The sequence below is a fragment of the Chiloscyllium punctatum genome, chromosome 32 (genome assembly GCF_047496795.1).
Source record: "Chiloscyllium punctatum isolate Juve2018m chromosome 32, sChiPun1.3, whole genome shotgun sequence".
Lineage (NCBI taxonomy): Eukaryota > Metazoa > Chordata > Chondrichthyes > Orectolobiformes > Hemiscylliidae > Chiloscyllium > Chiloscyllium punctatum.
The window spans coordinates 8,824,269-8,847,487 of record NC_092770.1 but is presented as its reverse complement, the minus strand read 5'-3'; the positions used below and the strand labels follow the sequence as shown (position 1 = coordinate 8,847,487).

General features: G+C 44.3%; 1 protein-coding gene across 1 annotated transcript in view; it reads right to left on the bottom strand.

The window, feature by feature from the left end:
* otogl (otogelin-like) overlaps nt 1-8,556 on the bottom strand; it is a 229,066-nt gene extending 220,510 nt beyond the window's left edge. The window contains exons 1-3 of the mRNA XM_072551603.1: nt 8,540-8,556; nt 779-879; nt 111-156 (exon numbers count right to left, since the gene is read on the bottom strand). Coding sequence (XP_072407704.1) covers nt 111-156; nt 779-857 — 125 coding nt within the window. The 5' untranslated portion in view covers nt 858-879; nt 8,540-8,556. The remainder of the gene's footprint in view (nt 1-110; nt 157-778; nt 880-8,539) is intronic.
* Nucleotides 8,557-23,219: the final 14,663 nt, after the last annotated feature.

Below are 23,219 nucleotides of genomic sequence, written 5' to 3'. Positions count from 1 at the left end.
GTGTAACCAGATCTGTCATACCTGATTCTTTTTGTCCCCTTGGATTTAAAATTAAAAACATTATGATTTTTTAAAAAATCTTTCCTTGAATCAAGATATAAGTTACTTACTTTTTAAACTGGTTTTGCCCACGAGCTGAGCTTTCACAATAAAATCCTTTTAAAAAGACAGAAGATATTTGTCTAAGTCTCTTGCAGCATATAAAACGAAGCATGTACAGTAATATAAAGGTAATATTAGTATTGAACTTAACAAGTGCTTAATAGAATACCAAATATTCACTAGAGTATAACCTAACTGGCAACTTTGTTTTGTTTTTAAAGATAACTTTCCCATTGTAATTGCACTATGGATTTTGGGCCTCGCCGTCTGGTTAATTTTTTCGTTGTTTTTACTGACTAGCTATGGGTTTATTATTGGTTGTCAGAATTAGGGGGGTTTTTTTGCGCTCGTCAATCTGAAAAACAAAGCGGAGGGTTTTGTTTCGAAATTTTCTTCGCTCGGTTTATGGACTTTGAAATTAAATTACATCTTTCCTTTTGGTAATTATCCTCAACAAATCAAAGACAGTGTGCTGAATATCAACCCGGGCAAATACACTTTTTAAAACAGCGTCAAAACAATGAAACTCATCATCCTCTCATTTTCTTCAAATCTTCCTTTATGTTTTCCCGTGGTGGACCACATCTGTTTGACTGCATCTCACCATTCAACCAACGCTTCAGAAATTACCAGCTGTGGAAAACATTGCATAGTACAGAATGCCTTCGGTTCTTACCTTGAAATAACTGAAGAAGTGAAGAAAACACCAACACACTCCACGGTTTCATTAATTTAATCTTCCGAACAATGGTCATCTCAATAGAGCTCTGCTGTGAGCTAAACAAGTAAATTGTTCGTTTTAATAAAATCGGAGCAATAATGACATTTTAGACCAATTGGTTCACGAATTTTTTTCCCCCTTGTTTCCAAATAAAAGCCAGGGCAATCGTGTTACTTCCAATAAATGCTCAGCTCCGTGCGGTAAAGGTTTTAGTGCACATTAAATCCTTTCCTGATGTGTGCCCCAAAGTGGAACAGAGTGGGTTTGTGACTGTGACGCGGCGCTAGCACCAAACCCCGCGTGGATACAGCTTATCCCAATGTAACTTGTCCCAATGCTTCTGTTTTACCTAAATTACGCAAGCTGTTTGAAAAAAAAACCAATCGAAGATAAAGCGATGCGTTGTTCGAAACTTGATGTGCGAATGGTCAACTCGCAATCCACTAATCGTCATTTTAAAAAGAACCAGAAAAGTGTTGGGCAAACTCAGCAGGTCTGGCAGCATCTGTGGAGGGTAAACAGAGTTAGCATTTCGGGTCCAGTGAGCCAACTCTGTTTTTCTGTCATAGAAGCTACCAGACCTGCTGAGTTTCTCTAGCAATTTCTGTTTGTGTTTGATTCATATCTCCAGCATCTTCCTTTTTGTTTAGCAAAGAACACTTTTTAAAAACTCGATGCAAAAGCTTTATGACAATATTCGTTTCACATGGATGGTTTGAGATTTATCAGTAAAGTTTCATGGGTTACATTTGCAAAAACCTATGGCACACCGTTTGCAAAATAGTATTTAAAAATAAACCTGTTGTTTCCAAGTAGTTTCTCCCACCAAAAAAGGTTTAAGGTGCAAATTGTTTTTGAAATACTACTTCTAATGTTTAAAAGCAAGCATACAGGTTCTACTGGTCCTCCATTTTAAGAATACAGACCAGTCTGTCTTATTCACCAGCTTTACTGGGTTTTCCTCCAAGGCCAGCATCGCCTTATTCTAAGAACCTTTAATGGAACACAGAAAGGGGTAGCAATTGAACTATATGCAGTCGTTAAACACTCCACATATCCTATTAGGGGAATAATTAAACATGTTACTGTAGTATGAGGCTGACATATCAAAATGCCTGAAATAGAGACTCAATAAATGACGCAGCACAGATGGAGATTATTGGCCCCAGTTTGTGTCAACTCTTTGAAAGAACTATTCAATTAGACACACTCCACTCTTCTTTCCCAAGCACTTAAGTATTTTGCTTTGAAATATTTATTCCATTCTCTTTTGAGAATCATTATTGACTCTGCTCCAGCACCTCACAAGCCAGTGCATAAAAATGATCATAATGGTTCACTGTTGAAAATTTGTTTCCTTGTGATGTGTCTAAACTCATTTTCTTCTTCATGTGTAACCTCAATCCTTACATAGAAATCTTTGTTATGAGCATTTTAGGTAATAACTTTATCACTTTTTGCTTAAGAAACTATCAGCAATTTTTGTGTAATAAACTAACCTTTTATTCTGTTTAAGAAATGAAGGTGTAGCTGATTATTTTGGAAACGCTCAATTATGTACCAATGCAAATTCTTAGTTCATGACCATTTTGCAGAAACATCTGGGGTGTGCTTATGATACTGAATTGCCTTAAATCAGTATCCTTTTGCTACCATAGAGTCATACAGCATGGAAATAGACCCTTTGGTCCAATCAGTCCATGTCGAACGTAATCCCAAACTAAACTAGCCCCACCGGCTGTTCCTGACCCATTTCCCTCCAAACCCCTTTCCTATTCATGTACTCCTTCAAATGTCTTTTAAATATTATAATTGTACCCACATCCACCACTTCCTCAAGAAGTTCATTCCACACATGAACCACCCACCAGCCCTCCTACCACTGAAAATCATTTTTGCTCATTTGCAGTATCAGTCTTTCATAACTTTGAATACCTCCATCAAACTTCTCCTTAAATTTCACTGCTCAAAAGTGACCAATCTCAATTTCTCTAGTCTCACCAAGTAACTGAAGTACCTCATCCTGATAAATCCTTATTTTGATACATATTCTCTGGACTCTCTCTAAAGATTTTGACATATCTTCTAAAGTGTGGTGTCCGGAATTGGTCATATTAACCATGTATGTCCTAACATTTGTTTTATAAATATTGAGTATAGTTTCCTTGTTTATGTACACCGTTCATGTTTTATGGAGTTAAACATCTGGAATGTTTTTTCTAATAACCTTCTTATTACGCTTTGCTACCCTCTAATACATTTGCATATACAGCTACAGGTCCCACTGTTCTTGCATTCCCATTAAATTTTTAGTTTAAATTGGCTCTTCGGATTCTTGCTACCAAAATCAATCACTTCACAATTCTTGGCGATAAATTTGATCTGCTCATGTTCTATTAAAGTCTGTTGCTATCATTCTCACTATTCATTACATCTCTGCATTTTATGTCAACTGCCAATTTTGAAAATCTCACAACATCAGGTTACAGTCTAACGGGTTTATTTGAAAGTACAAGCTTTTGGAGCACTGCTCCTTCATCAGGTAGCTAGTGAATTTTAAAATGCTGTTCAGTATATCCAAGTGCATGTTATTAAAAGACATCCAGAAAAAAACAGTGGGTCCAATAGTTATGCACACTTCCACCTTGTGGCAAAACAATTGCTCACCACTACATTTTAGCCCATTTTAATCCATGCTGACCCCATTTCTTTAAGTTGAATAGTTTTGGTAATACATCTGTAAGGTAACACTTCAACCTTTTGACCTATTTTGCCTAATCACCTTATTGAAAGATATTACCCCAAGAGCAGTGGGACTTGAACCCAGGACTACTCAGACCAAGTGCACATACACCACCACTGTGCCACAAGATGGCCACTTCATTCTTTTGATAGTCTATATGCACATCAACAGCAGTTCCCTCATCAGTCCTTTCTTATTAATTCATCAAAGAACTCAATCAAGTTGGTGAAACCTGATGAACCTTAACAGGTGCTTTCATTCATTATTTTTCCAAGTGCAATTAATTGTGTCCCAGATTTTTTTTTCTGTAGAAGTTCAACCACCATCAGCACATGACTGACAAATCTGAGAATACCAATGAAACCTGCTAAAATGCGTTGTAGAGCCTCCTTTAATATTTTAAAATTATGAACCTTCTTTTTATTTTTCCTCTATTTTAGTAAAAAGAACTCTACCTGAATTCACTCATTAAGTATTGTTATACATCACAATATTTTACCCTCTGAGAGTGGCATTGAGACTTGAGGCTTTAGGGAGCAAGGTCCACTTACCTTATGAAGAAAAGACTTTTAGATCTCGATGCTGTCCCTCCTGCTTCCTTCTTAGCTTTGTCCTCTTTTGTATTTCGGCTTTTGTGTTTTTTATTCTAGTTTTTGTATTTTAGTTTTTTTTGCTTTTGTATCTAAGATGATCATTCTTTTTCATTCAGGCTTTGTACCTAAGATGGCACTGGAGAATGGCAACTTTGTACACTTTTCACAGCACTTCTATGGCTGACTACACATGACAATAAAACCTCACTCTAACTTTATTTCTAATTCCTCAGTCCGTGTCTGTATCTCTGAGATACAATTCAACTTTTGTAACAATATTATTTTAATATGAAAGTAACATTAAATATAATTCATTACTAGTACTGGTTATATATAAGCCTTAAAAAATATACAACTCCACAGATGTGGTTTTTTTTGCATATTCCACTTTTCACACTAATCACAAATTTTGGAGGCAGTCGCAATTTTCTTTATGGCAGAGAGGGTGATACAATGGTTAAGTCACTAATGCATGGGTTTAGAATTGTCTCAGGAGGTAGCAGAGGCAGGATTCCTTAAATATCTTTAAGGGAAATGTAGATAGATTCTTGTTAAGCAGGGGAAGCAAAGGATATCAGGGTTAGGTGGGAACATGGAACCCAAAACACAAACAGATCAGCTATGATCTTATTGATAGTGGAGCAAGCTTGAGAGGTTGAATAGTCTACTTATCATGCCATAGAGTTAGACAGCATGGAAACAGACCCTTTGGTCCAAATCATCAGCACCAACGAGACATTCCAATCTAATGCATTCCTATTTGCCAACATTTGGCCCATATGCCTCTAAACCCTTCCTATTCATATACGTATACAGGTACTTTTAAAATGCTATAATTGTACTTGTCTCCACCACTTCCTCTGGCACCTCATTCCATACATACACCATGGTCTACATGAAAATGTTACCTCTCAGGTCCTATTTAAAACTTTCTGTTCTCACCTTAAACCTATACCCTCAAGTTCCACTTAGGAAAAATACCTTGGTTATTCGACCTATCTACACCCATCATGATCTTATAACCTTGATAAGGTCACCCCTCAGCCTCCAATGCTCCATGGAACAAAGTCCGAGATTATTCAGCCTCTTCCTATAACTCAAACCCTTCAGTTCCAGCAACAGTCTTGTAAGTGTTTTCTGCACCCTGTCAGGTTTAACCACATCCTTCCTATAGAAGGGACACCAGAATTGTACACTTGTATTCTAAAAGTGGCCTCACCAATGTCCTGTACAGCTGCAATATGACATCCTAATCCTATTCTCCATGCTCTCACCAATGAAGGCAAGTATGCCAAATGTCTTCTTCACTACCCTGTCAACCTGCGACTCCATTTTCAAGGAACTATGCACCTGCGCCTCTGGATCTCTTTGTTCAGCAGGGGAAGCAAAGGATATCAGGGTTCGGTGGGAACGTGGAACCCAAAACACAAACAAATCAGCTATGATCTTATTGATCACCAGGGCCCTACTGTTAACTGTATAAGTCCTACTCTGGCTTGCCTTACCACAATGCAACACCACAATATTCCTCATTCATACAGCATGTATTTTCATATAAAGAGAACTAATACCACTGAAAACAAATGGCCCAATTTATTTATAACATGAGAGATATGAAATGTGTATGCAGTTGAGTTGTTCACTCACAAACATTTTATAGTAGATTTTGTGGAGGTCATTAATGTCTGTACATTTCTACACCCAGTCCAATTTATGTTATTTCATTGAACTAAAAGAGAAATGCATCTCCACAGTATTAGATTAGATTACAGTGTGGAAACAGGCCCTTTGGCCCAACAAGTCCACACTGACCCGCAACCCACCCATACCCCTACGGGCAATTTAGCATGGCCAATTCACCTGACCTGCACATCTTTGGACTGTGGGAAGAAACCCACACAGACACAGGGAGAACATGCAAACTCCACACAGTCAGTCACCTGAGGCAAGAATTGAACTGGGGTCTCAGGCACTGTGAGGCAGCAGTGCTAACCACTGTGCCACCGTGCCACCCACGTGTATGTGGCCATTGATTAAATAAATTATTTCCTACCACATAGTTAATTAATAAAACCACATTTGGAATACAGTGTACAACTTGGAAATCAAATAGGCTTTCAATCCATTTGGAAAAGGTTCATGGAAGAGCAAGAAACCAGCTTATAGACTCATATGTATGAAGAAGTTCACTGAAATTAACTTGTTTTGTAATTTAGATAAACAACATTGAAACATGTTACAATTTAGTAATTTAAAATAGTTTGTGGCATAACACAGAAAAAAATGTTATTAAATTTAGATTTTAAGAGTAGGACATAAGTACAAAATACACAAACTTCGACATGAATTCCAAATTAAGTAATTATGTGGGACAGACTGTCAGCAGGAGCAATATAAATTGACCCTCTTTAAAAAGACTTTGATAGTGAATGGAATTCCATATAAATATACTTATCTAGTTGCCTTTTAAGTTCTGTAATTGTACTTGCCTCCACCACTTCCTCTGTTAGCTCATTCCACACACACTACCCTCTGCATGAAAATGTTACCCCTCAGGTCCTATTTAAACCTTTCCCTTCTCACCTTAAACCTATGCCGTCTAGTTCTGGACTTGCCCCACTGTAGGGGAAATACCTTGATTATTTTTCTTGTTCTTGCATGGGATGTGGGCATCACTGCCAAATCAACATTTGTTCCTCATTTCAAAGGACCCTCAAACCCAATGACTTGTTAGGCCATTTGAGAGGGCTGTTCACATGATTGTCTGGAGTCACAGGCTACATAAGGACGACAGATTTCCTTCCCTTAAGGATATTCGTGAACCAACTAGGTTTTTCATGTCAAAACTGTCCAATGTAGATAGCAGAACAATGGTTCCCAAACTGTTAAAATAACTACAGGGGTTAATTGGATGGGAAGGGCTTTGGGATGTGTTCCTGAAACTGTGGCACACTTTACAAATTCAAACTCGCTCGACGATCGAGATTACACTATATGCTCATTGGAAAGGGGTGGCTCCATTAGCTCAATGGTTTTTGTCTATTCCTGTTTCGGATGACTGGAGGTGCGTCGATCAGACACAGAACATAAATAATCCCTACCTGCTTCATGTCACCTTCGCAAAACTTCATTTTGCGAAAAAGTCCTTCTCTATATTACCACAGATAGAGTTTCTGTTTTGAATTGGAAGAAACTTTTGATCGAGCCTTCTGTAAAGTGCCCATTTTGATTTGGCAACTTAGAAAAATGTTTCTGAATCGGATTTCTTTCGCTAGGCGCTAATTCACAGCCTCGTTATTACCAGATTTTAGAACAAGGTATTGGTTTTCCAGCAACATTCACAAACAATTGCAATTGACAAACTGGACAAGAAAGTCTAATCAAAAGTATTCAGTAAATGATAGCAAGCGATCCGCAGTCAAATATGAAATGGAACGGAATAACTCAGTTACAGAATGAAACCTTAAGGATTCTACATCTTAAATTACATTTCGTTTGAAAATTTAAGGGTCACAATGTTGCAGAAGTGAACATTGTTCTGAAGAAGGTTATGGAGACATATTGTAAAGATAAGCTCATCCCAATATATACCTTGTGAAACCATTGTTGGACTAATACGCTTACATCTTAATAAATACCAGTTTATTGCAGGTGATCGGAGGTTTCATTAAATTCATTCCTACAGGAGGTTTTGTCTGAAATTATCTGATGAAATGGCCACATTGGTCCTTTGTTACTATAACCGACCGCCCTTATATTTGAAAACTGCAAGAACTGGTTTAGGTCATCACCTATTCTGCCCATCCACACAACACGCTCCTTTGAAGAATAATTTTACATTCCGGGGGTTGCTATTCGTAAAATATGTTTCGGGTGAAACGCGTATATTTTCGGACAATCCTATTGAGACACTGGTCTGATGTCAAACTGGTCTGATTTGGGCGGGCTGGGACTGGGGATTTTAGCGGGAGATGGTCCAGCCTGTCGCAGGAGCGGGGCAGGAATCATGTTTAATACACGGGTGGCTGTTCGAAAAGCTTTCACCGGCAGCGACCTGCTTCTTCTGTTAAATCTGCTGAAATTTCGATCACGAAGATGAAAACATTTTAATTGCGTTTGTATGTAAGATATTCGCGAGCGGGTGACTTGGGGCCGGTGGGATGTCTCAGTTTGCAGACATTCCAATACTTGGCGACACCTAGATGCTCAGCTGAAACATTGTGTTATTTTCGTGAAACATCATTCTACATGATCCCCTTCCCCCACCAACAGGCCGACACGCCTTTTTTTTAAGTGTAGTGGGAAGGCGCTGACCAATATCAGGTTTTCTTTGAACTGCTAGGCTGCTTGATGTTCTGTGGTGTTATTATATCCCCCTACCTGATTTAGATTCATCCTCATAGTCACCTTATTTAACTGCAGATCTGCAGGTCTTATTTAACTGCAGGTATCGAACACTTCTTCCGCCGCCTTCGCCTCCGTGCCTACTTCTTCAACAATGACTCTCGCCCACCCTCTGACGACCCCTTCTCCCGCCTCCAACACACCCCATCCACCTGGACACCCCGATCTGGTCTCTTACCCATCCTCGATCTTTTCATATCCAACTGACGCCACGACATTGACCGCCTCAACCTGTCCACCCTCTCATCCACTCCAACCTCTCACCCTCACAACACACAGCCATCCACTCCATCCGCCCCAACCCCAACTTCACCGTCAAATCAGCAGACAAGGGAGGCACAGTGGTAGTTTGGCGCACCGATCTTTACACCACTGAAGCTAGACGCCAAGTCGCGGACACCTCCTCCTCCTGCCCCCTTGACCATGGCCCCACCTCACACCACCAAACGATCATCTCCCAGATCATCCATAACCTCATCACCTCAGGAGATCTCCCATCCACTGCCTCCAACCTCATAGTCCCACAACTCCGCACCGCCCATTTCTACCTCCTACCCAAAATCTACAAACCTAACTGCCCCGGCCGACCCATTGTCTCAGCCTGCTCCTGCCCCACCGAACTCATCTCTGCATACCTCGACACTGTCCTGTCCCCCTTAGTCCAAGAACTCCCTACCCACACCCTCCACCTCCTCGATGATTTTCGCTTGCCCAGCCCCCAACGCCTTATCTTCACGATGGACATCCAGTCCCTATACACTTCCATCCCCCATCATGAAGGCCTCCAAGCCCTCCGCTTCTTCCTCTCCCACCGACCCAACCAGTACCTTCCACTGACACCCTCCTTCGACTGACTGAACTGATCCTCACTCTTAACAACTTCTCCTTCCAATCCTCCCACTTTCTCCAAACCAAAGGAGTTGCCATGGGCCCCCCCATGGGCCCCAGCTATGCCTGCCTCTTCATAGGATATGTGGAACAGTCCATCTTCCACAGCTACACTGGCACCACCCCCCCACCTTTTCCTCCGCTACATCAATGATTGTATTGGCGTGACCTCGTGCTCCCATGAGAAGGTTGAACAGTTCATCCACTTTACTAACACCTTCCACCCCGACCTCAAATTTACCCGGACCGTCTCAGACTCCTCCCTCCCCTTCCTAGACCTCTCCATTTCTATCTTGGGCGACCAACTCAACGCAGACATTTACTGCAAACCGACCGACTCCCACAGCTACCTAGATTACACCTCCTCCCACCCTGCCCCCTGTAAAAACGCCATCCCATATTCCCAATTCCTCTGTTTCCACCGCATCTGCTCCCAGGAGGACCAATTCCACTACCGAACAACTCAAATGGCCTCCTTCTTCAAAGACCGCAATTTCCCCTCCGACGTGGTCCACGACGCTCTCCACTGCATCTCCTCCACTTCCCGCAGCTCCGCACTTGAACCTCACCCCTCCAATTGCCACCAGGACAGAACCCCACTGGTCTTCAGCTTCCACCCCACCAACCTCCAGATACATCATATCATCCTCCGCCATTTCCACCACCTCCAGACAGACCCCTCCACCAGGGATATATTTCCCCCTCCACCCCTATCAGCATTCAGGAGAGACCATCCCTCCACGACTCCCTTGTCAGGTCCACACCCCCCACCAACCCAACCTCCACTCCCAGCACCTTCCCCTGTAACAGCAAGAAGTGCAAAACTTGCGCCCACACCTCACCCCTCACCTCCCTCCAAGGCCCCAATGGATCCTTCTATATCCGTCGCAAATTCACCTGCACCTCCAGACACATCATTTACTGTATCCGCTGCACCTGATGTGGTCTCCTCTACATTGAGGAGACAGGCCGCCTACTTGTGGAAAGTTTCAGAGAACACCTCTAGGACACCTGCATCAACCAACCCAACCACCCCGTGGCTGAACACTTTAGCTTCCCCTCCCACTTCACCAATGACATGCAGGTCCTTGGCCTCCTCCATCTCCAGACCCTGGCCACACGACGCCTGGAGGAAGAGTGCCTCGTCTTCCGCCTAGGAACCCTCTAGTCACACGAGATGAATGTAGATTCCTCCAGCTTCCTCATTTCCCCTCCCCCCACTTTATCTTAGTCCCAACCTTCGGATTCAGCACCGCCCTCTTGACCTGCAATCTTCTTCCCGACCTCTCTGCCCTCACCCCCTCTCCGGCCTATCACCCTCACCCTCACCCTCACCTCCTTCCACCGATCGTATTCCCAGCACCCCTCCCCCACCTTTTATCTCAGCCCGCTTGGCACACCAGCCTCATTCCTGAAGAAGGGCTTATGCCCGAAACGTTGATTCTCCTACTCCTCGGATGCAGCCTGGCCTGCTGTGTCTTTCCAGCGCCACATTTTTCAACCCTGGTACTCCAGCATCTGCAGTCCTCACTTTCAACAGTTGGATAGGCAAAGGAATGGGTAAAAGTCAGTCTGAGGGACTGTTAGTAGCTGACAATTGGTTGTTTGCATCAGCAGCCCATGTAAGACAAGGCGAAAGTGTGGACTGCAGATTAGTGTGGAGAGTGTGGTGCTGGAAAAGCACAGCAGGTCAGACAGCAAGAGAATTGATGTTTCAGGCAAAAGCCCTTCATCAGGAATGAGGCTGGGAGCCAGGGGACGGTGAGATAAATGGGAGGGGGTTGGGCTGGGGTGGAAGGTAGCTGGGGTGCAATAGGTAAATGGAGATGGGGGTGATGGTGATAGGTCAGAGAGGAGGATGGGAAGGAAGATAGACAGGTAGGACAGGTCATGAGGGTGGTGCCAAGTTGGAAGTGCATTCCACACACCCACCACTCTCTGTGAAAAGAACCTACCTCTGACATTTCCCCTATACCTTCCTCCAATCACCTTAAAACTATGATCCCTTGTGACAGCCATTTTTGCCCTGGGGAAAGGTCTCTGGCTATCTATTCTTATCTATGCCTCTCATTACCTTGTACCCCACAATCATAGAGTCATACAGATGTACAGCACAGAAAAAGATCCTTCGGTCCAACCCATTCATGCCGACCAGTTATCCCAACCCAATCTAGTCCCACATGCCAGTCCTTGGCCCATATCCCTCCAAACTCTTCCTATTCATATACCCACCCAAATGCCTTTTAAATGTTGCAATTGTACCAGCCTCTACCATTTCCTCTGGCAGCTCATTCCATACACATACGACCCTCTGTGTGAAAAAGTTGCCCCTTAGGTCTCTTTCATATCTTTCCCCTCTCACCCTACACCTATGCCCTCTAATTCTGGACTCCCCCACCCCAGGGAAAAGACTTTGTCTATTTAACCTATCCATGCCCCTCATGATTTTATGAACTTCTATAAGGTCACCTCTCAGCCTCTGATGCTCCAGGGAAAACAGCTCCATCCTGTTCAGTCTCCCTATAGCTCAAATCCTCCAACCCTGGCAACATCCTTGTAAATAATTTCTGAACCCTTTCAAGTTTCACAACATCTTTCCAATAGAAAGATCAGAAGTGCATGCAATATTCCAACAGTGGTCTAACCAATGTCCTGTACAGCCACAACACGACCTCCCAACTCCTGTACTCAATAGTCTGACCAATAAAGGAAAGCATACCAAACACTTTCTTCACTATCCTATCTACCTGAGACCCCACTTTCAAGGAGCTATGAACCTGCACTCCAAGGTCTCTTTGTTCAGCAACACTCCCTAGAACCTTACCATTAAGTGTATAAGTCCTGCTAAGATTTGCTTTCCACCTCACATTTATCTGAATTAAACTCCATCTGCCACTTCTCAACCCATTGGCCCATCTGGTCCAGATCCTGTTGTAATCTGAGGTAACCCTCTTCGCTGTCCACTACACCTCTAATTTTAGTGTCATCTGCAAACTTACTAATAAACTCCACCTGCCACTCCTCAGCCCATTGATGATAAAAAGCTTGAAAGTATTGTGCACTGTGTTCACAATCTTTCTAAAGTGCATGTCCAGAACTGAACACAATACTCAAACAAATATTCCCCATAACGTCCTTGCTTTTATACTCAATGCCTCTAGTCATAAAGCCTTGGATCCAATATGGCTTATTAACCAATTTCTCAACCTGTCTTTCCATCTTTAAACATTTATGTGCAGATACTCTGGCACCCTCTGTTCCTGCAATTCCTCCTTTATTTTAAATTGCCTTTCCACACTTCTTGTGCAAAAATGTAATAGTTTGCATTTCTCTGCATAAATTTTAGTCTGTCACATGAACAAGAATGTACTACTTACAATTTCCAGTCCTCTGGCACCACCCTGTATCTAAGGAAGATTGGATTATGATTAGTGCCTTCACAATTTCCATCCTACTTCTTTTTGGATTCTCTGATGCATCAAAACTGGCCCTGGCAACTAATTAACTTGTTCTCATCAATTTTAAGCCCATCCAGTATCTTAACTACTTTCTCTTTGACTGTTTTACTGTGACTGTGCAGCAGCATATTCATTGGCAAAGTAACCAATTAGTAATTTGCTATGCCGTCTGCCTCCATGCAAATATCTTCTTTTTGGTCCCTATTTGTCCTATTCCTTTCACAACCCTTTTTCTGCATATTTGTTTACAGAAGACTTTTTAATTTTTTCTTATTTTCACTAATAATCTCTTTTCATTCTTTTTTCATTGTTTCGTTCCCTTTCCCCATGAACTCTCTACCCAGTCTGGTTCTCTGTTGTATAATGAACGTGACAAATGCAAACTTTCTGTATTTCATTTTCATCTCTGTCTCCTTTGTTAGCCAGGGAACTCTTCATAAGTAATCCATCACAAAACAGTTTTGTTTTTTGAGTGTCATGAAATATAGAGTCCAAGATGAAGTTTGAACAGAAATTGCTGTAAAAACTCAACAGGTCTGAAAGCACCTGTGGAGAGAGAGCAGTTTCCTGTGAAGAGAAAGCTGAGTTAAAGTTTCGAGTCCAGTGACCAGAAGTGAAGTACCTCTTTCAACTTTATCCAAATTGATTGCACATTTAAAATTTAGAAATAGCTGCAAAAACTTGTTATGGCTGAATATATGCAACCATCAATTTAATTACATTCTATTATATTTTCTAACTTATGTTTTGTACTTTACAACCTGCATTTTAAAAATTACAGTTAAGAGATATCTGACAGGAAGAAAATGAGCTCCAGAGCAACGAAAAGCAAATGGGAAAGAGATATGGTTGTATGGCTGACACAACTGACCAGCTAGCTCACCAGTACCCTCTTGCGCAAATATGTATGAATTACAACCTGTGATTTAAGGCTGCATTGACAAAGATGTTTCAAGTCTATATCTCAAGAAAGGATATGCCCCTGCAAGCGATTTGCACACTATGTAGTCATAAATGAACTGTTTGGGACATATTGAAGTATAATATTATAGGTTGGAACCTATGCATCTATAACTAGTTTCTTCCTGCAGTGTTGTTCTTGTCCCAGGTAATAAGCCTGAAAAGATGATATGTATCTCTCGGTTTGTTTGTATAATTCATTTCTATGTTGATCTCAGAGTTGTTGGAACAATAGTTTGATCATGATATAAATTAGCAAATAATACAATGTTGTTTTTTGATTTATATATTACGTGGAATTTATAGCATAGTAATATGGTCCATACTATTGTTGATGCTCTGTGCAAGCATTCTCTTGGCCTACAATATCTATCAGACCAATCTTCTATTCCTTTCTGTGGTGGCACAGTGGTTAGCACTGTTGCCTCACAGGACCAGGGACCTTGGTTCAATTCCATGCTTGGGTGATTATCTGTGCAGAGTTTGCATGTTACCTGTGTGGGATTTCTCTAGGTACTTGTTTCCTCCTTCAGTCCAAAGATGTGCAGGCTTGGTGATTTAGCCATGACAAATGTGGGAATGATGTGCGTCTGGATGGGATGCTTTTTAAAGCATTGATATGGACTCAAAGGGCCTGCTTCCATTCTATGATTCGGATTTGTATTGTTAAGGTCAAAGTATAAGGTTTGTTTAATTTTATATCAATTTTTTGGAGAGCATGAGAAGGGGGAAACATTTTGCCATTTTAGAGTTTTCTTAGTGAACTCTGGACTGAGGTACTGGAAGAATAGAAGCCTGTTTATTTTTCACATGCCTTTTAATGAGGCTTTACAGTGTTGACATAGAACTGATGGATTAATAGCTGAGTGCATTAAAATATGTTGAAGGTCAAAACAAATTGTGTTGTTGCCTAGTGACAGTGGACCAACGACACAGAAAGGAAGAACAATCCATAAAAATCAGTCAGTTTTTGGTTGTGCCAGAAGGGGACAACTGAAGTGTTCAACCTCCTAGTCAGAATCTCATAAATAAATTGCTTAAAACTGATATTAGGGAACAAATGTGTTTGTTCTGACGTCGAACCAATGGAGAATTTACTTTGCAATTTGTCTTATGTATCGCATGGAGATGCACCAGCTGAAGAAAAACAGCATCTAGTGAATGCACAGAAATTGCTTGAAATCTGCAAATATGAAAGCCTGAACAAGGAGCTTAGCATGGACATTGTTGTAACTTGTTATTGAGATATTGTGGTTTGGCTGTTTGTAAGAACATTGCTGGGCTATAAAGGGTTTGAATCCATTTCTAATATCTGTAATAAGATCTTTCCTGTCATTTTACCGACATAATGTTATTATTCTTGTTTAATAAACATTTTATTCTTTGTGTTAAAAGTACAGTGGCAATTTCAAAAAGAAATTAATGAGCAAAAGGAGAAACATCAGTATTCTAACTAGATTGCAGGTGTATAGAATTAGACAGGAAATGGAAGAATTGGTACAAAGTGGAGGTGACCTGAAAATTCATTTATCTGTCATTATTCTTGAAAATTTAAGTAAAAAGGAGGAAGGTAAAGCAAATGACACGGTCATGTTTATTCCATCTCCTTTAATAGAAATGCAACAAATCCAGGTTCCCAGAACATTAGCTAGAGCATTGCCTCCCATGGGAGTATTAGGTCATTGTTCCACCTGTATATGGGAATGCAAGTGGTCCATGAAACTCCAATTACTGGATTAGTGGTGCTGGAAGAGCACAGCAGTTCAGGCAGCATCCAACAAGCAGTGAAATCGACGTTTCGGGCAAAAGCCCTTCATCAGAAATAAAGGCAGTGAGCCTGAAGCGTGGAGAGATAGGCTAGAGGAGGGTGGGGGTGGGGAGAGAGTAGCATAGAGTACAATGGGTGAGTGGGGGAGGAGATGAAGGTGATAGGTCAAGGAGGAGAGGGTGGAGTGGATAGGTGGAAAAGAAGATATGCAGGTCGGACAAGTCCAGACAAGTCAAGGAGACAGTGCTGAGCTGGAAGTTTGAACTAGGATGAGGTGGGGGAAGGGGAAATGAGGAAGCTGTTGAAGTCCACATTGATGCCTTGGGGTTGAAGTGTTCCGAGGCGGAAGATGAGGCGTTCTTCCTCCAGGCATCTGGTGGTGAGGGAGCGGTGGTGAAGGAGGCCCAGGACCTCTATGTCCTCGGCAGAGTGGGAGGGGGAGTTGAAATGTTGGGCCACAGGGCGGTTTGGTTGATTGGTGCGGGTGTCTCGGAGATGTTCCCTAAAGTGCTCTGCTAGGAGGCGCACAGTCTCCCCAATGTAGAGGAGACCACATCGGGAGCAACGGATACAATAAATGATATTGGTGGATGTGCAGGTGAAACATTGATGGATGTGGAAGGCTCCTTTAGGGCCTTGGATAGAGGTGAGGGAGGAGGTGTGGGCGCAGGTTTTACAGTTCCTGCGGTGGCAGGGGAAAGTGCCAGGATTGGAGGGTGGGTTGTTTGTGGGCGTGGACCTGACCAGGTAGTCACGGAGGGAACGGTCTTTGCGGAAGGCGGAAAGGGGTGGGGAGGGAAATATATCCCTGGTAGTGGGGTCTGTTTGGAGGTGGCGGAAATGTCGGCGGATGATTTGGTTTATGCGAAGGTTTGTAGGGTGGAAGGTGAGCACCAGGGGCGTTCTGTCCTTGTTATGGTTGGAGGGGTGGGGTCTGAGGGCGGAGGTGTGGGATGTGGATGAGATGTGTTGGAGGGCATCTTTAACCACATGGGAAGGGAATTTACGGTCTCTAAAGAAGGAGGCCATCTGGTGTGTTCTGTGGTGGAACTGGTCCTCCTGGGAACAGATCCGGCGGAGGTGGAGGAATTGGGAATACGGGATGGCATTTTTGCAAGAGGTAAGGTGGGAAGAGGTGTAATCCAGGTAGCTGTGGGAGTCGGTGGGTTTGTAAAAAATGTCAGTGTTAAGTCGGTCGTCATTAATGGAGATGGAGAGGTCCAGGAAGGGGAGGGATGTGTCAGAGATGGTCCAGGTAAATTTAAGGTCAGGGTGGAACGTGTTGGTGAAGTTGATGAATTGCTCAACCTCCTCGCGGGAGCACGAGGTGGCGCCAATGCAGTCATCAATGTAGCGGAGGAAGAGGTGGGGAATGGTGCCGGTGTAATTACAGAAGATCAACTGCTCTACATAGCCAACAAAGAGACAGGCATAGCTGGGGTCCATACGTGTGCCCATGGCTACCCCTTTGGTTTGGAGGAAGTGGGAGGATTCAAAGGAGAAATTGTTAAGGGTGAGGACCAGTTCAGCCAAACGAATGAGAGTGTCGGTGGAAGGGTACTGTTGGGGACGTCTGGAGAGGAAAAAACGGAGGGCTTGGAGGCCCTGGTCATGGCGAATGGAGGTGTAGAGGGATTGGATATCCATGGTGAAGATGAGGCGTTGGGGGCCAGGGAAACAGAAGTCTTGGAGGAAGTGGAGGGCGTGGGTGGTGTCTCGAACGTATGTGGGGAGTTCCTGGACTAGGGGGGATAGGACAGTGTCGAGGTAGGTAGAGATGAGTTCAGTGGGGCAGGAATATGCTGAGACAATGGGTCGGCCAGTGTGGTCAGGCTTGTGGATCTTGGGAAGTGCGGGATTCCCGCACTATGAGGTTGGAAGCTGTGGATGGGAGATCTCCTGAGCTGATGAGGTTCTGTATGGTCTGGGAGATGATGGTTTGGTGATGGGGGGTGGGATCATGGTCGAGGGGGCAGTAGGAAGAGGTGTCCTCGAGTTGACGTTTGGCTTCAGCGGTGTAGAGGTCAGTGCACCAGACTACCACTCCGCCCCCTTTATCCGCTGGCTTGATGGTGAGGTTGGGATTGGAGCAGAGGGATTGGAGGGCTGCGCGTTGTGAGGGTGAGAGGTTGGAGTGGGGGATGGGGGTCGACAGGTTGAAGCGGTTAATGACCCGGCGGCAGTTGGAAATGAAGAGGTCGAGGTCAGGTAATAGGCCAGCGCGGGGTGTCCAGGTGGATGCAGTGTGTTGGAGGTTGGCGAAGGGGTCCTCGGAAGGTGGGCAGGAGTCCTGATTGTGAAAGTAAGCTCGGAGGCGGAGGCGACGGCGTGTATTAAATTCATTGATGTGTGGATGGAGGGGGATGAAGGTGAGTCCTTTGCTGAGGACTGATCGTTCGTCGTCAGTGAGGGGGAGGTCTGGAGGATGGTGAAAACTCGGCAGGGCTGGGAGCTGGGATCTGGTGTGGGTGTAGAGCAGGAAGTGGGGGCGGAACCTGTAACTGGAGTGTGTGTGATGGTGGGGGGAATGGGGGTGGAGTCATGAGCAGGGGTAATGTTCCCTTTAGGGTTCTGGGGGGTGGGGATAGTGACAGTGGGGTCTGTGGGGGGCATGTCAGCAGAATGCAGGTGAGTGGCGCTGGTGTGGGCAGAAGTGGTGGTGCCCACAGCAGTAGCGGTGGCGGGAGTCACTGAGCATGTGGCATCAGCGATGATGTGAAGGGCAGAAGTGGTGTCAGGTGTGATGCATGAGGAATTGTAAGGGAAGCGGTGTAATCCAGGTAGCTATGGGAGTCGGTGGGTTTGTAAAAAATGTCAGTGTCAAGTCGGTTGTCATTAATGGAGATGGAGAGGTCCAGGAAGGGGAGCGAGGTGTCAGAGATGGTCCAGGTAAATTTAAGGTCAGGGTGGAATGTGTTGGTGAAGTTGATGCAGTCATCAATGTAGCGGAGGAAGAGGTGGGGAGTGGTGCCGGTGTAATTACGGAAGATCAACTGTTCTACATAGCCAACAGAGACAGGCATAGCTGGGGCCCATACGTGTGCCCATGGCTACGCCTTTGGTCTGGAGGAAGTGGGAGGATTCAAAGGAGAAATTGTTAAGGGTGAGGACCAGTTTGGCCAAACGAATGAGTGTGTCGGTGGAAGGGTACTGTTGGGGACGGCTGGAGAGGAAAAAACGGAGGGATTGGATATCCATGGTGAAGATGAGGCGTTGGGGGCCGGGGAAACGGAAGTCTTGGAGGAGGCTTGTGGATCTTGGGAAGGAGGTAGAACCGGGCAGTGCGGGGTTCCTGGACTATGAGGTTGGAAGCTGTGGGTGGGAGATCTCCTGAGCTGATGAGGTTCTGTATGGTCTGGGAGATAATGGTTTGGTGATGGGGGGGTGGGATCATGGTCGAGGGAGCAGTAGGAAGAGGTGTCCTCGAGTTGGCGTTTGGCTTCAGCGGTGTAGAGGTCAGTGCGCCAGACTACCACTGTGCCCCCTTTATCCGCTGGCTTAATGGTAAGGTTGGGATTGGAGCAGAGGGATTGGAGGGCTGCGCGTTGTGAGGGTGAGAGGTTGGAGTGGGGGAGGGGGGACGACAGGTTGAGGCGGTTAATGTCCCAGCGGCAGTTGGAAATGAAGAGGTCGAGGGCAGGTAATAGGCCAGCGCGGGGTGTCCAGGTGGATGCAGTGTGTTGGAGTGGGCGAAGGGGTCCTCGGAAGGTGGATGGGAGTCCTGATTGTGAAAGTAAGCTCGGAGGCGGAGGTGACGGAAGAATTGTTCGATGTCACGTCGCGTATTAAATTCATTGATGCGTATTAAATTCATCGTCCTCAGTGAGTGGGAGGTCTGGAGGGATGGTGAAAACTTGGCCGTGGCAGGAGCTGTGATCTGGTGTGGGTGTGGAGCTGGGAGTGGGGTCGGAGCCAGTACCTGGAGTGGGTGTGATGGTGGGGGGAATGGGGGTGGAGGCATGAGCTGGGGTAATGTTGCCCTCGGGGTTCTGGGGTGTGGGGATAGTGACAGTGGGGTCTGTGGGGGGGCGTGTCAGCAGAATGCAGGTGAGTGGCGCTGGTGGAGGCGGAAGTGGTGGTGATCATGGCAGAAGGGGTGGCGGGAGTCACTGAGCATGTGGCATCAGCAACGATGTGAGGGCCTGAAGTGGCTGTGGGAGTGTCCATGATGGGGGCGGAAGTGACATCATCACTCAGCATGGGGGTAGTAGCAGCGTCAGCCGCATGGCTAATGGCGTTTCCGAGGCCAGGGGAATCTTCTGGAATGTTTGAGGAGCGCTGGTTATGGAGGTGGGTGGATAAAAGTTTGTTGTACTTAGCTTTTGATGTTTGAGATGGAATTGAAATACTGTTTGTTGAGAGTATGAATTCTCCTGAAGATGTAGTACAGAGTGGGTCCTTTGCAATGCTGAGATAGTGTGGCCCTCAGCTGGGGCAGGGCTGACTGGAGAGAGGTTAGGTGTCGGCGCATTGCTGCAAGCGTGGAGCGGTGGATCTTGAAGGAGAACTATTGCTGGTGTTTTTGAATCTGTAGTCTGTACTGTTTGTGCTGTTCGGGTCCGAACTCTGCTGGTTTAAAGGTGGTCTGGAGTCCGTGTTGGATGAGTTGGTTACGGAGGCATGCACTGAGGAAGCAAATGTGACTGTGGTACCGAGTTTGTTTCACAACATGGTTGAAGAGCTTCAGAGCAGAGGAAATCATTGTTTTTACCATGAAACTCCAATGACAAGTCTCTTAGAGTTTAGGACCTTAATCTAAATGCTTTGTGCATTAAGATACAAAGCCTTTAAGTTTGTTCTATTATCAAAACTCTACATTTTTATATTTCCTTGGTACAGTATGACATTCACATATTGCGTCCCTTCCCTTCCTTTCATTTCCTGGTGATCATCAGTTCCACCACTAACCTGCAAATATAGCTTCTCCTTGATTTTCTAAGTTCCCATGCAATTAAACTTAGCACCCTTCCACTATTTAGTTTAAAACTCTGCCTACAGACCTCGTTACACAATTTGTTCCGACACGTCCTTGACCCTGCCATTGGAGGGGCAACACAACATCTTGGAGTCTCACTTGCAGCCACACAAACACCTATCTGTGCCCTGACTAGAGTCACAATCACAATTGTTCTTTTGGACTTTGCCAAACTCTGCTTTACAGCAGATCCAGTTGTGATGCCATGGTCAGAGATGAGCTGCAGCTGGATGTGCTTCCTGCAGACAAATTGCCTGCTCCAGGATCTGACAGGAGCATACCACTCCATTGACTTTTATTCACTTTCAGGATTTGGGTATCTCTAGCTTGGCAAGCACTTATTGCTTATCCCTAATTAAGATTTACTTAAGAGTCAACCACACTGCAGTGGGTCTGAAGTCACATGTAGGTCAGGCCAGGTAAGGAAGACAGATTCTCTTAAGGAACCAGGTGGGTTTTCTTGACAATGGCTTCATGGTCATTAAACTCTTTGTTGAACTCAAATTCCACCATTGCAGAATTTAAACCCAGTTCCCCAGAGCCATTAGCTGAGTTGCTGGATTAATATTCTAGTGATAATACCATTAGGGCTGAAAAATGTGTTGTTGGAAAAGCACAGCAGGTCAGGCAGCATCAAAGGAGAAGAAGAATCGACGTTTCCGGCATAAGCCCTTCTTCAGGCTTATGCCCGAAGCGTTGATTCCCCTTCGCCTTTGATGCTGCCTGACCTGCTGCGCTTTTCCAGCAACACATTTTTAAGCTCTGATCCCCAGCATCTGCAGTCCTCATTTTCTCCCACTGCTCAGACTCAACAAAGCCCAGTATTCACCTAGGCCCACTTAGACCTACCAGTAGCTTTTTAACCAAAAAGCAGCCCGTCCAGATAAGGAGAGCTAACGTAATGTTGGCCCTTTTTCAAGGGGGTTGGAGTATAAGTGTGCCGTGATTGTAACAAGGTCAGCCAGGTGGACTTCATAGAAGGTGGACTTCATAGCACTGCTGCCTCACAGCGCCGGAGACCCGGGTTCAATTCCCGCCTCAGGCGACTGACTGTGTGGAGTTTGCACGTTCTCCCCGTGTCTGCGTGGGTTTCCTCCGGGTGCTCCGGTTTCCTCCCACAGTCCAAAGATGTGCAGGTCAGGTGAATTGGCTATGCTAAATTGCCCGTAGTGTTAGGTAAGTGGTCGATGTAGATGTAGGGGTATGGGTGGGTACGCTTCGGCGGGGCTGTGTGGACTTGTTGGGCCGAAGGGCCTGTTTCCACACTGTAAGTAATCTAATCTAATACTAAGTTCCAAGATGGGGGCTGTTAATCAGCTCCAAATTGGGAGCCCTGGCTGACAGATAAGGAGTGTCAGACATTCTGTGCACTCTAAAGATGGATCAGTGTCAATGACTCTCCATATGTAAATATAGCAATGACTTGGTGATGGGATACTTGCTTCTGTAGTTATTTAAATGGTGGCGAGAGAACGCCTGAAGAAATTCACTCACAACAGTAGTCTTTGAATTGGGGAAAACATTTCTGGCTTCATGCAATTATTTCAGAAGCTTGACTCATTTGGGCAAATGATAGTGGGACAGATAAAAAGCACTGAGTAATTCTTCAGACTGGTGGTGGACCTACAGTTTTGTCAGTTGTTGGGTGTCTAGCTTGCGCTGAGGCACTACTTTCTAAAACCTTTCAAAAGTGGACGGATTTAGTTAAGACATATTACAATCCCAAGCCTCTTCGAATTCGAGAAGCTATTAGTTTTTCTCATGAATTCAAGAACCGGGGAATCCATAATTAACATTTTTGATTAGGTTAAGACAACTGGCAGAGGCATGTGACTTTGGTTTTATCTTTAATGAGATACTGAGAGACCATTTGGTATGTGGGATTAATAATGTAACTATGAAAAAGCACCTACTATCTGAAGCTCACTGGACTTCAAACAGACACTACAACTGACTTTATCTGAAGAAATATCTGAGCAGAACCTAAACATGTCCCAGTGGAAGAAACAGAAGTGATACAAGAGTATCAGCTACAGTCCAAAAATCCAGTTTCAGAAGTCAGCCATTAATTGGACTGACAGCATTAGCAGATGGAAATTTAGTGAAGTTACACGAAAGGAGAAAGTGAGGACTGCAGATGCTGGAGACCAGAGTTGAAAAATATGGTGCTGGAAAAAACACAGCAGGCCAGGCAGCATCCGAGGAGGAGAATCGACGTTTCGGGCATAAGCCTAAGGGCTTATACCCGAAACGTCTATTCTCCTGCTCCTCGGATGCTGCCTGGCCTGCTATGTTTTTCCAGCACCACATTTTAAAAGAAAGAATGTCTACTGTATAGGCCAAAAAGAGAAAATTACCAATCAAAAAGAAAAAATACTAATCAATGCAGTTCTTCTGATCTTTGGAAGCAAGCCAGAAATGGGTAAAAGAGGAGCAACAGGAAGGATACAAGTTCTCACAGTTACACAGCATAAAATGGACAGCAACTGCATGTTCTTTTAACATGGTAATCATAAAGTTGTCATTCTTCTGATAGTACCTGTAAATTTAAAGCATGAAACAGCCCATGGCTTTGTAATACTTGCATCACAAATATATATTGGATTT